Here is a 15,307-nt window from a genome sequence, read left to right as displayed (position 1 = left end):
TCAATTTGTAGATCTTGGAGCTTTTATTTTCCAGATGTTTTAGCTAAGTCCTGAAATGGTGAGGCACACTTATCTAATTGTCCATACGAAACTTGTGCTATCCTTTTTTCCTTGGCCTTTCCTAGTTCTGTTCACCTTTATTAATATATGTTATTACTCAATCTAGTTCATTTTCAGAATCTGTAAACTTTTCCTGTGTTAAGTGGTCACATTGCTGTCTCAAGACCAGTACTTTAATCTTGATATGGCAAATCTCTCATGGCATAAGTAATCTGAGTAGAAGCATGGAACAAAATCAATCTGTAACTGATAATTACTCTAATTGCCTAACTCCTGGCACAGATTCAGCTGACTACAGTGTTTATACAGGTGGGCTAGACATGATTTTGTCAGTAATCAGGAGACCCTGTTCCTTCCATGCCCCCTATCACTGCTGGTGGTGGTGAAGTGCTTGAGGGGCATGTGTCTGTTGGTCTATTTTTAAACTTACCGTTTTGCCAGAGACAGGCTATGGAGTGACTTCCCCTGCAATTAGATCAAAGGGAAGTGGTAACCTTTTAATGCGAACTGCACATTTACTGTGGTGCAGCTACGGTGATGGACAGTGTCACGCAGTGCTCCCACCAGGGGACAGAAGCAGCAGCCATGTGAACTGTGGCCCATGTACAAGTGCACTGAACACATGCTTGTATAGGGGAAGCATCCATGCCTCAGAGCCTGCAGCTATTCCACACCATGTATTCACTCCTCACTAGCTAGCTGTTGCAGAGGCATTATGGACTGAGAAGGGCACGCAGAAGCAAAACTAACCATAAAATGTCACCTTTCTACCTTTAAAAAGAATTTCAATAAAAAGTTACCTAACTTAAATTTATTTGTAAAATGCTATATTATATATAGCAAGAGCACATCAATATGACAAAGTACCACTGTTTGGAACCAATAACAACACATTTTCTATGAAGAACTAAAAGCAGCACATTTCAGAGCAACAAAACTTCAGTACGTCTGTACAAAAGGAGAAAAATTTGTAAGGCACTTCTAGGGTGGTAACAGTAAAAGCACCAGTATCCTTTGAGGCAATACAATAGTAATGAAAATGTTAAACAGACTTACTATGCAAGACAAAGGCCTGGATGCTCCTAGGAGCAGCTTGTAATAACACTGGTCTAAGCCAGAACAAAACACAGCAGCATAGTACAAGACTTTGTTTGTATTTTACCTTTTTGCCAACACGATTAAGGAAAACTAACAAAACCAGGTTAAGAGGGGGCAACAGAAGAACCTCCTGCTGTCATTAGTATGTCTTACTTGTCACAAGCTCTTGACTAAACCAGTAACGCTTACTTTGAACGTGCCCTTGTGACTGGGCACGTATCCAGGCTTGGCTATGCCCCTTACTAGAGCAGTCTGACACTTCTGCCCAGCAGCAACCGGGAGCCAGCAGCCCACCACAGACATTGCTCTCCAACATTACCAGAAATACTTGGGAGTCTGGCTGGCATTCTCCATGGTAAGCCCAACAGGCAGTGGCTGAAAAACTTAGTAGCCACAGTGCTTAGGTACTGTTGCAGTCATCTTTAGTTACACTTTCCCTAAGAATTCTCTTTTTCTGTATGATTTTGGAGTTCAGGAAGACTATCCTTACTGGAACTGTTTTAAAAGGTAAAAATTTGACTTGGCAAAATAGTAAAATACCCGTAACTCAAAAAGTTAGGCAGCCTAGAAAATGGGCAAGTTCTTCACATTCTGATGCATCCTTTTGCCAGCCCTCTCTTTTTCTAACAAACATCTACTAATTTACATCATCTCTACATGAGAAAAATCTAGATTTTTTTTTCTTAGTTTAGGACTTACTATATGAGCATACTACCTATATTTGAAGCCACATGTTAAAAATTCTTTGGATATGCTGCGTGCTAGCAGTTTTTAAACTTTCAGTGAACATAAGTTTGTTCCAATGAACCAAATATATTAATTTCCAGTAGTGAATATTTCTCTATACTACAGCCATAGGTCCAAGTTGCTATACCCACTTACACACTGCACTCCTGTCCTTTACAAAATAAGCTTTAATTATTTTTTAGCCCTTCTCTCAGTTAAAAAAAACCCTTTTAAAAATAATTTAAAATTATGCTTATTGACTATTCTGGGTTAACTACTAACTGACACAACTGTAATTCCATGGGGTCTCTCCCACCTTTAGTTCTTCCACCCTAGCCCGAGGTGTACTACTGCTCTCTATCTCACATAGAGTTGTGATGATTAAAAAAAAAAAAAAAAAAAAGGTTGAGACATGCTCAAGCTTTTATAGGGATAATAATCTTAGACAGAGAGGTGAAATCGTTCTGTTGCTTGTTCTTTTTAAAATTGCAAAGAAAAGACAAAAGTCCCATTGTTGATCCTGTATCCTTCAGAGATGGCAGTGCCAATTCTAGCAGCTGGAATAGTGGCTAATTCAAACGTCATCTTTGGTTGTTTGAGCTTATACAACTAGTGGTTCCCAATACTGCGTTAACTTTTCTTCGTTGACTGTGTTGACAACGACATGGTCACGATCATATTGTGCGCCCCCTGTAAAAAAAAATTTCAGAGTGTAGATTATCTTTGAAATAAGAGATGTGTACTCTAGGTTTCAGGGCAACTCTAGTAAGTGCTGGTGTAGACAGTTTCTCTTCTCCCCAAGGCACTGAAAAGACAAACTCATTTTCATCACTGCCTGCTTTTGGAATTAATTTTGAAACAAGGAAGCCTGCCTGCTCCTCTCCACCCCTTCAGTAATTCAGTACCTCAGCTTCTTCAGCCTGGATGGGAAAGAAAGGAACACTACAATACAGTCAGGTGTAGCTCCTTTAAGACTGTCACTTTCCAAAAGTCCAACTTGGCTGTTCAGTTTCCCCCCAACAGTTGTCAGTTCGCTCTAAAGATGATGTTTACGTGATGAAACAAGTCTTGCTGCTAGCAGACAATACCAGCATGACCACACCAGGAACAAGGTCTGGTACTCATTTACTCTTCACTATTATAATCCTGTATGTTGACCAGCTGCATCACAAGTCACCACACACAAAACATCACCCAATGTTCAGCTGTTTCCACTAGCAGCTGAACATGCCTGAATACAAAATATAGCCCTTTCTTAGAGGGGCTTAATTTACTCCTATGATGCAATGCCAAACATGTTCCCATAGAAGAGCACCATTAGTATTCTGACTTAAGAAACTTGGAAGCAAAGAAATGTTCAACTAGAGCTGAAAGTCAGAACTGACAGTTTTTTCTCAGATCTAGTACATACTGCAGAAGTGTAGGACACCTGCATCTCATGTAGTACAGCACACCTGCAATAGCAGGTAGCATTCCCACTGGAAGCAGCCATCTGAGCCAACCATTTATACAGAACACCAGGACACTCCTACGGACACCATCTGTCATTCTGCACCCCTATAGCCTCATCCTCCCCAAATGAGCAAAAGACAAGCCTGGCAGCCGAAAGCTTATGATGAGTGTAATAAATATGGATTCTAGCAGATCTCAGAAAGACATATGCTAGGCACCTGGAGTCCTGCACGGGCAGGCACATTTGAGAGCAGCTCTTTTGTACTAAGGAAATGCCATCTCAAGCACCTTAGCTGTTGTCCGCTTCAGGAATTTGGAGGAGGCTTTCTGGTGCCACTGTCCCAAATCAGAAAGGTCTCTGAGAAGGTTTACACCAACATGATCTCTCTCCTTGCCATCACCAGGCAATTACTAAAAAGCAGTAGAGATACACAGCAGAAATACTTGCAAAATTCTTCAGAAAGATGGGAAAAAGAAGGGAATACCAGATCAAAAAATCCCACGGGAAAAAAAACCTAACCAGCAGCTACAAAAAATAACATTAACTGCATAGCTCAGTTACACTGTGGGCACAAAAAATATTTTGTAAGCAGTGTCTGATAGAATGTAAACATGTTATAATGGGATAAGATGGGATTTCTTTCAGTGGAACAAGAGACTATTTACTTTGATAGAGCGGTGCTCTGGACAAAGCTTTGTGCTATGCCAGTATATCCACAAGGTGGCACTGGTAACTGCACAGTTGAACAAATGCATTCATTTGTTGAAGAATTCATGAATGCTCAATTTGTGGTCAAGAACGGATCAGCAGAATTGGCAGAAACAGGTAATGTTCCTACTAGGCTTTCTCAAATAAAAGCTAAATGTACCTACTCTTTCACATTTACCGTACAAATTTACTTTTTTTTTAAAAAACTAAGAGTGCATCTATACTTTCATCACCAGACCTATCCATTGTGAAGTTTTTCAATTGTAAATGCAGAATACATAATTGCTTTTAACATGATTAAATGAAGACAAGGCAGCGTTATAGTATTTCTGCTTGTTTGGTGCAACTCGGAACTGACTTTAGAAAAAGGTATGCAGAGTCATTGTGACAAAAGACTCTTCCTTGAACTGGAGTCTTTTTGATAAGTTCATAATTAATCATCACTAGCTTTTTATGGCAGTAAAGAGAATTTGTGGCTATTTGTGCCAGTGTTGTATTATGGTCAGACATTAGATAACCCTTTTCTCACAGTTCTGATAGTCCTGTCCTTTTTAGTTCTAAAGTGCTGACTGTTGACTCTGTTATTTTTTTTTTTTTTTAAATTGCTGTAATTACTGTCACAGCATCAATGCAAAATTAATTTTAAAACAGCTAAAAAAAGTAACAGCTATTGAAAATTATTACTCCCCCCACCCGAAAATGCAGAGTTGTGTAAGAACATCCGATTATGCTAATTCTGCTAATCATTCCATTTGTTGCTTTTTCAGACGGCAGAATCTCTTGTTCGCGAGAAAGGTATAGCCATTAGTAAACAAATAAAAAAAACTTTTTGCATCTAATCACATCAGTGTACGAGCCTGCCTTTGCTTTCCTAATATCCTTTGGCTATTGCATCTACAACTACTATATGAGAAAATGTGCTCTATACAAATTAAAGTTAATGAGAAGCTAGGTTTTTCTTGCTTCAGAATTTTAAATAATTGTATTCACATCACCCAGTGCCACGTAAAATTAACTGAGGATATCTACAGTGAGTGGACACTGGGAATACAAGATAAGCAAGTACTGTGAGTTACTAAACTCTATGTAAGAAGAATGAAATGAAGTCCTAGGGCCTGTATAATTCAGGAGGTCAGACTAGCTAATCGGGTCTTTTTTGATTCTAGATTAAAGTAACTATAACACCATCCTTAAATTATAGGCACGTTTAGTGCCTATCCCACTGTAAATACCATGTAATTAAGACACAATGTAATGAGATAACACATTTGCTTACCTTTGATATCTAAAACCAGCTTGGGTTTCATCTTGCTATAAATCCTGCCATCAGGACTAATATGCCAATACTGTTTGTCTTCATTCCGCTCAAACGACAGACCGAGTTTAGAGCCAGGAGTTATAAGATTTCCAACAATTGTCAAGCAGCAATCCTCTGCCATCTGTATCAGCAGAAAGGCAACAGCAATTATTCAAAACGCCCTTACTTCTAGTATCCACTGTTTTTTAATCAGATAGGAGAGATGTCAGCAGATGAGAACAGAATCTAGGAACTACCTTCCCTAAAGGAATGTATTTTGCCCCAAACTCACTACTTATTTTTCTTTTGTTCCTGTTTCTGCTAACACTCTCCACTACACAAGAACATTAAAATAACCATGCTGTATCAGATCAAAAGGTACAATTAGCACCTGCCTCTAGCAGTGGCCAGTAGCAGATGCCATGGAAGATTACATTCACTCTGCTCTTGTATGCAGTATGTTCCTGGTAGGTAATCTCTCCCAGTCTACAGCAATTTCCAGCCCAGAGACTTTTCCATGCAGAGCTGCTACCTTTAATACTCGGACAGTTTCTGTCCCATATGTGAATTTTTTAGTCACTACCCACTGAGATCAATGTAACCCTTTTATATGAACACCCTTCTGTATCATAACTCTTCTGTGGCAGGGAGCTCCAAATCTCAACTACTACTATTAAAAACAAATAAAAATAAAAAATAATTTGACAGGCAACTACTAGTTTTATTTGATGCTCTCCTCACCCCCCTTCCCCTCCCTTATTTTAAGGGATGTCTTATCCACGCTATGTTTGCAGAGACTTCAATCACATCATCCCTCAAACTTCCCCCTTTGCAGGCTAAAAAGTCCTAGCTATTTCATCTCTTCCTTGCATAGAAGCCCTCCACCTCCTCTGCGCATCCTTTTTTTGTTCTTTAATAATTTCTAGTTCTGCAATAACCTTTTGAGATAAAGGACATAACTGCACAGTATCGAGTGTATGAATTTCACAGTGTGCCACAACAATATTTTCTTCTTTGTTCTATATTCTTTTCCTAGTCATTTGTATTACCTGATTTCAAAACTCTGCAAATGTCTTTATGGTTAAAAAAAGAATTGGCAAAAAATCAAGCTTACTTGAAAAGAATATTAAGGCTGTGTTAGTAGTACATTACCCTTAATTATTCTGTGTAAACAGTGATTCTCAGTAGATCACCATAAGCCACCTTGTAACCTCTGAATGGACTTCAGTGGCAGATTAAACACCCATCTGCCATTGTTGATATGGCCCTAAATTATTGAATACACAGTTTTGAAAAAGTAGTACTTCTTACTATCATAACCTAGAATTGAAGTAAGTCAATTTAGTTCTGCAGTTCTGAAATTCTCATCTGTATCGAAAAATGTTCTCTAGTGGGACTTGGAAGACTCAAAGCTTACACATTAGGTCCGCTAGGCCACTACTTCACTCATCTCCAAGAAACTCATGAAGAGTGAGGAGACCTGAATATATATCTGCTATTCATATCTGTCTCTGATAAAGTGAGAGTAACTTTCATATCCTGCTTACTGGTTATCCCACCTACCTAAAACAGCCCTTCCTTGAAAACCTCAGGCATACCGCAAGGTACCGTGACTCAGTCAGTGAGACGACCTAAGCTAACAGGAAGAAAGGCACAAGTTCTTCCAATGACCTATGTCTGCCTACGTGCACATAACTACCCACCCACGAGCTTAATTTTCTTTCTAAAATGTGGCAAAAAACAATTTTTTTGTGCAAAATACATTTACTGCCATTCAACAGCAAGATGGCAGAGCTCAGTCATTCAACATCAATGTTGCCAGCTTGCACTCTGCACTAAGCTACCTGATTGCTATACAGCATGAGCTGTGCACAGAAAAACTCCTTTATGAGATACAGAGACGGGGACAAAACCCAAAAGCATTTATCCAAAGCCATATAATACCACACTGTCTCAATAGGGATACTTTCGGTGAAATGTTTGAGAGGCAGTGTCAAGAGAGAAGTCTTTTGTATGCGATATTAATGCTTTTAGCTTACTTTGCATCATTTTGCTGTCTGCATAAATCCCTTTTACTACTGCATGTGTCCTGTAAACATGTCCAAACAATACCTTAGCTTATTAACAGTAAGATTCTTCCCTCCAGCATAGATGACATAGTTATAAATAGCTCCTTTGAAGTTATAAAATCCTATAGAAAAAGTTCACATGATTCTTTGCAGTCAAGCTGTTTAACAGTATTAAAGTAACTTAATTTTCTTTGGCTGGCATCCCTACCTAAGACTGTTCATGCTTAAACATTATGAACTGTGCATACCTCTGCTCACCTCAATGACAATTCGCACATGATTAGTTTTATGGACTGTGAGAAAAGTAGGACTTCGTTTTGAAACTTGTACAGAGGAATGGAAAAGGGACGAATTCAACAAATACAGGGATAACCAGAAAAAAACAAACAAAAACCCCAAAAAAACGAAAAGAGTAGGATTTTATCTTTAAGCTTACCTGAATACAGAAGAGGATATAACCTACATTACATTAATCGACCTACCACAAGGTATGCATAGTTCAAAAAATTATCAGGAAGGGTCTGCATTTGAAAAGGTCTCCCCTGCTTTGACACTTTTGTGATGTTTTCACTGTGGAGAAAGAGGGCATGAGAGTGGAAGGAGCTCATGAAGAGCAAGACTATGATCTTATGGTGTTGATTGTACTTATGAGGCTACTATTCTTTAGGGGAAAAGTAAATCATAACTAAAATATCTCAAAATTTCAATTATATCAAAAAGGTATCATACAACCAGTTTGTATCACCTGAAAAAGCCACAGTTCAATAAAAAAAAACAACCTACAAAAATATTATATTACAGCTGAAATTGAATAAACCTATACAATATATGAAGATGGTACAGTAGGAATTGAGTTCAGAAAGCCCTGCTACTGGAGAGGAAAAGAGAAAATTTACATTGAACTTGAACCTCACCCGGCACCTTATGAATCCATCCTGATAAACCCAGATTTGATCATCTGAGTCTGTATCTTCTGCAACCTGTATTCTCAGAAGATTCAGATTGTCTAAGTTTCCGTCAGCTGACATGAATTTTCCTGTTTCCTTGTTTCGAAGCCTGAAGTACACACGTTTCTGCAGAAAACAACAGAGCTCTTTAACCACAGTCTCAGTGCAGAACCCATCCTGCTCTGGTTAACTTCAGACCAATTACTGTTCAGCACTGAACCCTGTGCCTTTCTTTCAGAAAGCTTAACTTTTCTATTTTAGAATTTAATTCCAAAGTCCATAAATGCCAAGGGCAAGCCAAGCTTTGAGAACTCACCATTCTACATGGAGAGTTTTAGGCTTTCCTATGCACTGAGATCAGCACACAGTGGAAACCTAAGAATTTTTAATTCAGAGTAGCACTAACTTCTCTCTGCTAACTTCTTGTATAGATGCTCTTAGCTTTCATGAAGGGGGTACTTGTGCAGTGCTGCTTATTTCACTGGCAGCAAGTATTACACTGCACATTCATGCTGCGGCTTGTTACACATGAACATTTCTGTTCAGACAAGCTCTCAGCCAGTGCAGTCAAAATGCATTATGCCTAACTCTGCTTAAGGCTATACAAAGACAACGCTATGACAGCAAGCAAATGCATTTGGTTACAGGTACAAGTAATCTGTGAATTAGAAAAAGTTGTTTCCTCAATGAAATATGGCTCAGCAAGAACCTCAAATGTTAAAGCTCACAGGGCTGCTGTAGCACTGGATCAAATCACATGGTCCTTATTTAGAGAACAAAATGAGAAGGACACCACGAGAATAAATTTTGCATTAGATTTGCAAATTGTTCTGCCAAGTAATAAGCAGGGAAGGACCTTCCCCCCTAAATCAACACAAAAATCACTACTAATTGAAGTATCCATTTTTGTTGAGCGATTTTCTTGTTATTCCAAAAATAATGCAGGTAGTACAGACAGTACGCCAGTGACCAGTTTGGGTGCTAATTATAAAACAACTTAAAATGATTTACATATAGTAGTTATAGCCATTATTTGTTAAAATAATTTAGCCAATCCTTATATGCTGTCTTCTATACTTTGCTTTAAAGTATGCTTAATGAACAGTTCAAGCAGTAGAACTGCAAAGCCACGTAGCATAATCAAATAGCTTTTATTACAAGCGAAACTGTAGAGCAATTTCTTTACACAACTGCCATTGCTGAAGCTTGTGACATGCATCAAGACTGTAACATTGCTTTCAACTCTATAATATCCCCCCAAGCCCATTACAAAATATAAATTAGTACTTGACAATCTCATGTCAGAGCCTACTCACCTGCAGTAAAGGTCTCAGAGAACCTATCTGACAATAGCCACTCACTTTATACCAATCTGGAATTTCATTCGGTGATAACAACATCTGACGTCCCCTGTAATTACTATGCTCATAAATTATCCATCTATGAGAAAAAAGAAAAAAAAAAGACAAAGTGCTTTTACTGCCAAATCCTGCTTTTAAATCAATACACGGGTTTAATAGAAATGTGTCCCACAAAGTAGTAGTGTTTAGCTTTGGAAAGCAAATGACATTTTTAACAGGTCTTCAAAAATACTAAAATCATGTCCTGATTTAGATCAACTGCATTAAGATGAGTACACTGGAGTTCACATTTTAAAGTCCTGTTATTTAAAAATTACAAGCTGAATGAAACAAAGCATTTTCTTGTCTCAAAGGGAGAACCCAACTTTTAAATATTATCTCTTTTCAGGAGGTACTGTGACTCCTCAAGGAGCATATATGTATATGCTACAGATGCTGTATATGCTAGATTGCTGCATGTGCAGAACCAGTGGTTCTGTGTACCTTAATCTGGACAGGCCTGACCCACATGGGAAAGAACTACTAGAGATGCAGAGTGCAACACGCAAATACTGGAACTGCAACAGGGTGAAGTTCTCTATAGGGTATTTTGATAGAGGTTTTATTTCAGAGCACCTTTCTTCTTTCCAAATACCTGAAGGGGGCGGGGGCAGGGAGACAAACAGAAAAATTCTATTTAGCATTCATAGAATCATAGAATCGTTTCAGCTGGAAAAGACCTTTAAGATCATCGAGTCCAACCGTTAACCTAGCACTGCCAAGTCCACCACTAAACCACGTCCCCGAGCACCGCATCTACACAGCTTTTAAATACCTCCAGGGATGGTGACTCCACCACTTCCCTGGGCAGCCTGTTCCAATGCTTGATAACCCTTTCAGTGAAGAAATTTTTCCTAATATCCAGTCTAAACCTCTCCTGGTGCAACTTGAGGCCATTTCCTCTTGTCCTACCGCCTGTTACTTGGGAGAAGAGACCAACCCCCACCTTGCTACAACCTCCTTTCAGGTAGTTGTAGAGAGCAATAAGGTCTCCCCTCAGCCTCCTTTTCTCCAGGCTAAACAACCCCAGTTCCCTCAGCCACTCCTCATAAGACTTCTGCTCCAGACCCTTCACCAGCTTCGTTGCCCTTCTCTGGACACGCTCCAGCACCTCAGTGTCTCTCTTGTAGTGAAGGGCCCAAAACTGAACACAGGATTCGAGGTGCGGCCTCACCAGTGCCAAGTACAGGGGCACGATCACTTCCCTACTCCTGCTTGCCACAGTTTCTGATACAAGCCAGGATGCTATGGGCCTTCTTGGCCACCTGGGCACACTGCTGGCTCATATTCAGGCGGCTGTCAACCAACACCCCCAGATCCCTTTCTGCTGGCTGGGCAGCTTTCCAGCCACTCTGCCCCAAGCCTGTAGCGTTGCATGGGGTTGCTGTGGCCCAAGTGCAGGACCTGGCACTTGGCCTTGTTGAACCTCATACAATTGGCCCCAGCCCATCGATCCAGCCTGCCCAGATCCCTCTGCAGAGCCTTCCTCCCCTTAAGCAGATCAACACTCCCGCACAACTTGGTGTCATCTGCAAACTTACTGAGGGTGCACTCGATCCCTTCATCCAGATCATTGATAAAGATATTAAACAGAACTGGCCCCAGTACTGAGCCCTGGGGAACACCGCTTGCGACCGGCTGCCAACTGGATTTAACTCCATTCACCGCCACTCTTTGGGCCCGGCCATCCAGCCAGGTTTTTACCCAGTGAAATGTATGCCCATCCAAGCCATGAGCAGCCAGTTTCTCCAGGAGAATGCTGTGGGAAACAGTGCCAAAGGCTTTACTGAAGTCTAGGTAGACAACATCCACAGCAGGTCACCTTGTCATAGAAGGAGATCAGGTTGGTCAAGCAGGACCTGTCTTTCATAAACCCATGCTGACCGGGCCTGATCACCTGGTTGTCCTGTACATGCCACGTGATGGCACTCAAGATGATCTGCTCCATAACCTTCCCCAGCATCAAGGTTGGACTGACAGGCCTGTAGTTCCCCAGATCCTCCTTCTGGCCCTTCTTGTGGATGGGCGTCACATCCAACACATCCCCTAGCACATATCCAACCACGCTTACAAGCACATTGAGAGCAACCTGTCAGAACCTGACTTCTGCTTCTCTACTATTGGCACAGGCAGTGAATTACAACTAGGCTTTGAAATAGGCTGCAATACAGTGCAATTTGTTGAGTTTTCTCACACTGATTTTCTGGGACTGTCCAATAGCCATAGGTTTTTGAGTACATGAGCACTTAATGCGCACGTTTTCCTGTTACCTCCTTTCCTCTGACTGATTTGTCAGTAGATGTCTATATCCAGAAGAAGCACACTCACCTTAATTTTGCTGCTTTTTCACAGCCTAATACACATCTATCCCCAGGTATGAAATTAAGAGAATTATAAACAGACGTCTCTTAGCAAAGGAAAAGATGAAAACCCTTTCAATAAGGGAGGCAGTAGCGGCAAGGACACTCTGAAACCTGTATTTTGCAGCAGCTGACACTGCTATAATGAAATCAGAATTTTCATATCATAATCTATATGTTTCCAGTGGTCAACTAGAAAAAACATATCTATTCATTGGACAGGAAACACGCACAATTCACAGCTCCATTACCTGGAATCATGGTAACCATGTTCTTGACAAAGAAGTAACTTGATGTTTGACTTTATGTTATATCATGTTATGGGAAGTGAGAATCAACTATATTGTGGTTATGGCGAAAGATACTGAAATCTCAGGAGACTTAAGAATACGGAGCATGTACCTTTTCTTATGACCTTTGTGTTTCAAACTTCAGTTCAGTGTGCGAAGGAAACCCCTTGACCAGCTTATCCAGATGGGGAAAATGGTTTACTTTACAGATCTGGTATTAGCTATCCACTTGAGGGCAGTCTTAAGCTATCCAACAGCATCTCTCTAGCACACATCTTGGAAATTTACCTCTTCAAAAGAACAAATTTACATGCAAAGCAACAGTAACATGGATCTATCGTTAAAAAAATAAGTCACATTCTTCAAGTCAGAAAAAAACTGATCATATACTTGGGCAAGTTTCTTGGAGGTAGAGGTTAACAACAGGAAAAACACAAAAAGAGAAATTTAACAGATCTGCTGGAACACTGGAAGAAGATAGCACAGTAGTTTTCAAAATGCTTCCAGACAGTTTTTAAACTTCATCACAGACTTTTTTTTACATGAGCTTCAAAAGTAAATTTAGAAAACACAACTGCTTAAAAATAGCTAAATGAATTTAACTGCTAGATTTACAACCAAGAGTCTGACCCAATTCCTGAAGTAAAAGGGATTATTACTAATGCCAAAAGGGGCCAGATCATGATCTGACTGTACCACTGTGTCCATAACATCTAGGTAAAAGGATGAACGTGAAGACTTACTAAAACATTTTGAACTTATGACACGTGACAAGATCACAAACTGAATGATTTTTTTTATGACTGAGACCTAAACCAAGAGCACAGAAGTTGGTTTTAAGGATGCTATGCAAGCTGGCTTTTACAATACGGCATGAGAGAAGACACCAGTCTCCTTGTAAGCTTTATTCAAATTCATTTCAACTTCTAGCAGAGGGCACCAGTCAGTGATAACATGTTGTTGAAACAGGATGTGAAAAGGTTCTGTAAGAAGAAACTGTATTAATGCACTGCGCACATTATGATATTCTAATTTTATACTCCTTGATTTCTAACACCTGTAATTTTTCTGTTGACTAAGTACATCATTCTAAAGAATCAAAAAGTGATTTTAAACTTACATGCCACCAAGGACTTGAACTGAAGCTATTTGAGGATTGTATCCCAGGAACTGGAGATTTAAGATTTCTGTACTGAATTCCATTTTCTTTCCTTGGAAACCCACCTTTTCAAAAAGAGCTATGCACGGCTCAGACAGCTCCTGCAAAAGGAAGATGAGCACTTTTATAGGACGTTAGAACTCCAGATGGTGACTGTGAATATCATTACTCCACACAGCCCTTCTATTTCAGAGGTTTCTTCTTGATTGTTTAAGATCAAAGACCCTGAATAATGTTTTTGCTCTGCAACAGGTTACTTAAAAGAAATGAAAGAGAGTCATAAAAAGCCCTTATACAAAACACAGAAGGGATCTTTTTGCATGGAACAAAATTTCCTTATCTTAAGGCACACACAAGTGTCTCTGTGGTTGATTCTTGCATCATTTCTTAAGTATGTTTTAAAATACATTTTAATTAATGCCATATCCCTCTTCCATTGCACTAAACCCCACTCATTGTAGGAATTTTCATCTTCAGACCTGAACACAACAGTAAGATAATATTGACTTCTGCAGCTTCAAATGATGACAACCTTGTCAGCACTGCTTATCACTTACTGCTCTCATATTTAACTCTCATAGCAGGTTATGGCAACATCAATCTCTGACTAGACAAAAAGCTTCAAGATTCATACTTCTGAGGTGAAACTCATGACTCAGGCAAAAACTGTAACATTTGAATCCTCCAAATTGCTGTGGGGAGATGATTCTTCTCCCTCTCTGTCAAAACGCTTCTGGTGTCAAAGGGATTCTGCCCACATGAAGCTCCCTGCATCACTGAATCAGTTTTAAATGTCTTCTGGATAATGAACCTTGGACTCTTTTCTGTGTGGCAAGGTATCTGTAGTGGACTGGAACCTCTCACAATTAAGGCCTTCCCCTGGAAGCTGGGAGGTAAGGGTTTGAAATCCCTCAGGGTACAGTCAATTAAGCCCAAGTGTCCCGGTGTTACAGTTTACACTCATAGATAGAAATGACCCTGCCACTCCCTTTCTCACAAGTCTTCCAGCAACGGCTGCATAAAACCAACGCCATAGCCAAAAGAGCTCCTTCCTGCCAGCATGTGCTCGGCATGCTCGAAACACGTCAACCGGGTCAGGAACGCCCGACATGATGCGAAGTCTCGACAGACTCCCATCTGGCCTCAGGCATGGAAACAGGCCCTCCAAGGCAGAGGTGGCTCCGTACAAACATGGCAGTGGATATCCATGCTTCCGTGTGACTTTGTTAGGCGAGACCTCATGTCTACCAATTTCTAGACAGTGCTTAAATTCCTCTTTAATCTTCCTTTAGATGCTTAAGGGCCCCGATGACAATGTTGCATGAGCGTCACCATTACCTCCACAGCAGTTGAGGTTATCACACAGCAGCTGAGCTATGCTTCCTGATCACACGCATGCTGCTAGGCTGCGGAAAATGCCAGGAGAGGCCTTTCAGCTTACTCCAAAATCAGAGTATGCTCATCCCCACCATGAAAGGTTAACACCAGTTAGACTGTCATGCGTCATCATGGGTAAAGAGCCCAACAGGAACACTCGCACCATGATGATGTCCTGGTGTCTCTGACCCCTCAGCCCTTTTACAGACCTGCACCTGCACCCCGAGACACGCAACTGGTCAAGCAGCAGCCCTTGAGCCATATGCAATGCTTCACAAGTAATCTACTTACAAAGAAAACACACAGACAGAAAAGGAAATCCTCCCATTTTCTGCCACACCTTCCACTCTGGGCATTTCTTAG

General features: G+C 40.4%; 1 protein-coding gene across 1 annotated transcript in view; it reads right to left on the bottom strand.

Annotated features, from left to right (window-relative positions):
• Positions 1-915: 915 nt before the first annotated feature.
• The window catches only part of CRYBG1 (crystallin beta-gamma domain containing 1), a 67,862-nt gene continuing 53,470 nt past the window's right edge, over positions 916-15,307 (bottom strand). The window contains exons 18-22 of the mRNA XM_075498482.1: positions 13,529-13,668; positions 9,675-9,798; positions 8,326-8,484; positions 5,322-5,484; positions 916-2,574 (exon numbers count right to left, since the gene is read on the bottom strand). Coding sequence (XP_075354597.1) covers positions 2,486-2,574; positions 5,322-5,484; positions 8,326-8,484; positions 9,675-9,798; positions 13,529-13,668 — 675 coding nt within the window. The 3' untranslated portion in view covers positions 916-2,485. The remainder of the gene's footprint in view (positions 2,575-5,321; positions 5,485-8,325; positions 8,485-9,674; positions 9,799-13,528; positions 13,669-15,307) is intronic.

Source organism: Mycteria americana, chromosome 3 (genome assembly GCF_035582795.1).
Source record: "Mycteria americana isolate JAX WOST 10 ecotype Jacksonville Zoo and Gardens chromosome 3, USCA_MyAme_1.0, whole genome shotgun sequence".
NCBI classification, from domain to species: domain Eukaryota; kingdom Metazoa; phylum Chordata; class Aves; order Ciconiiformes; family Ciconiidae; genus Mycteria; species Mycteria americana.
This window is presented reverse-complemented; position numbering and strand designations above follow the sequence as displayed.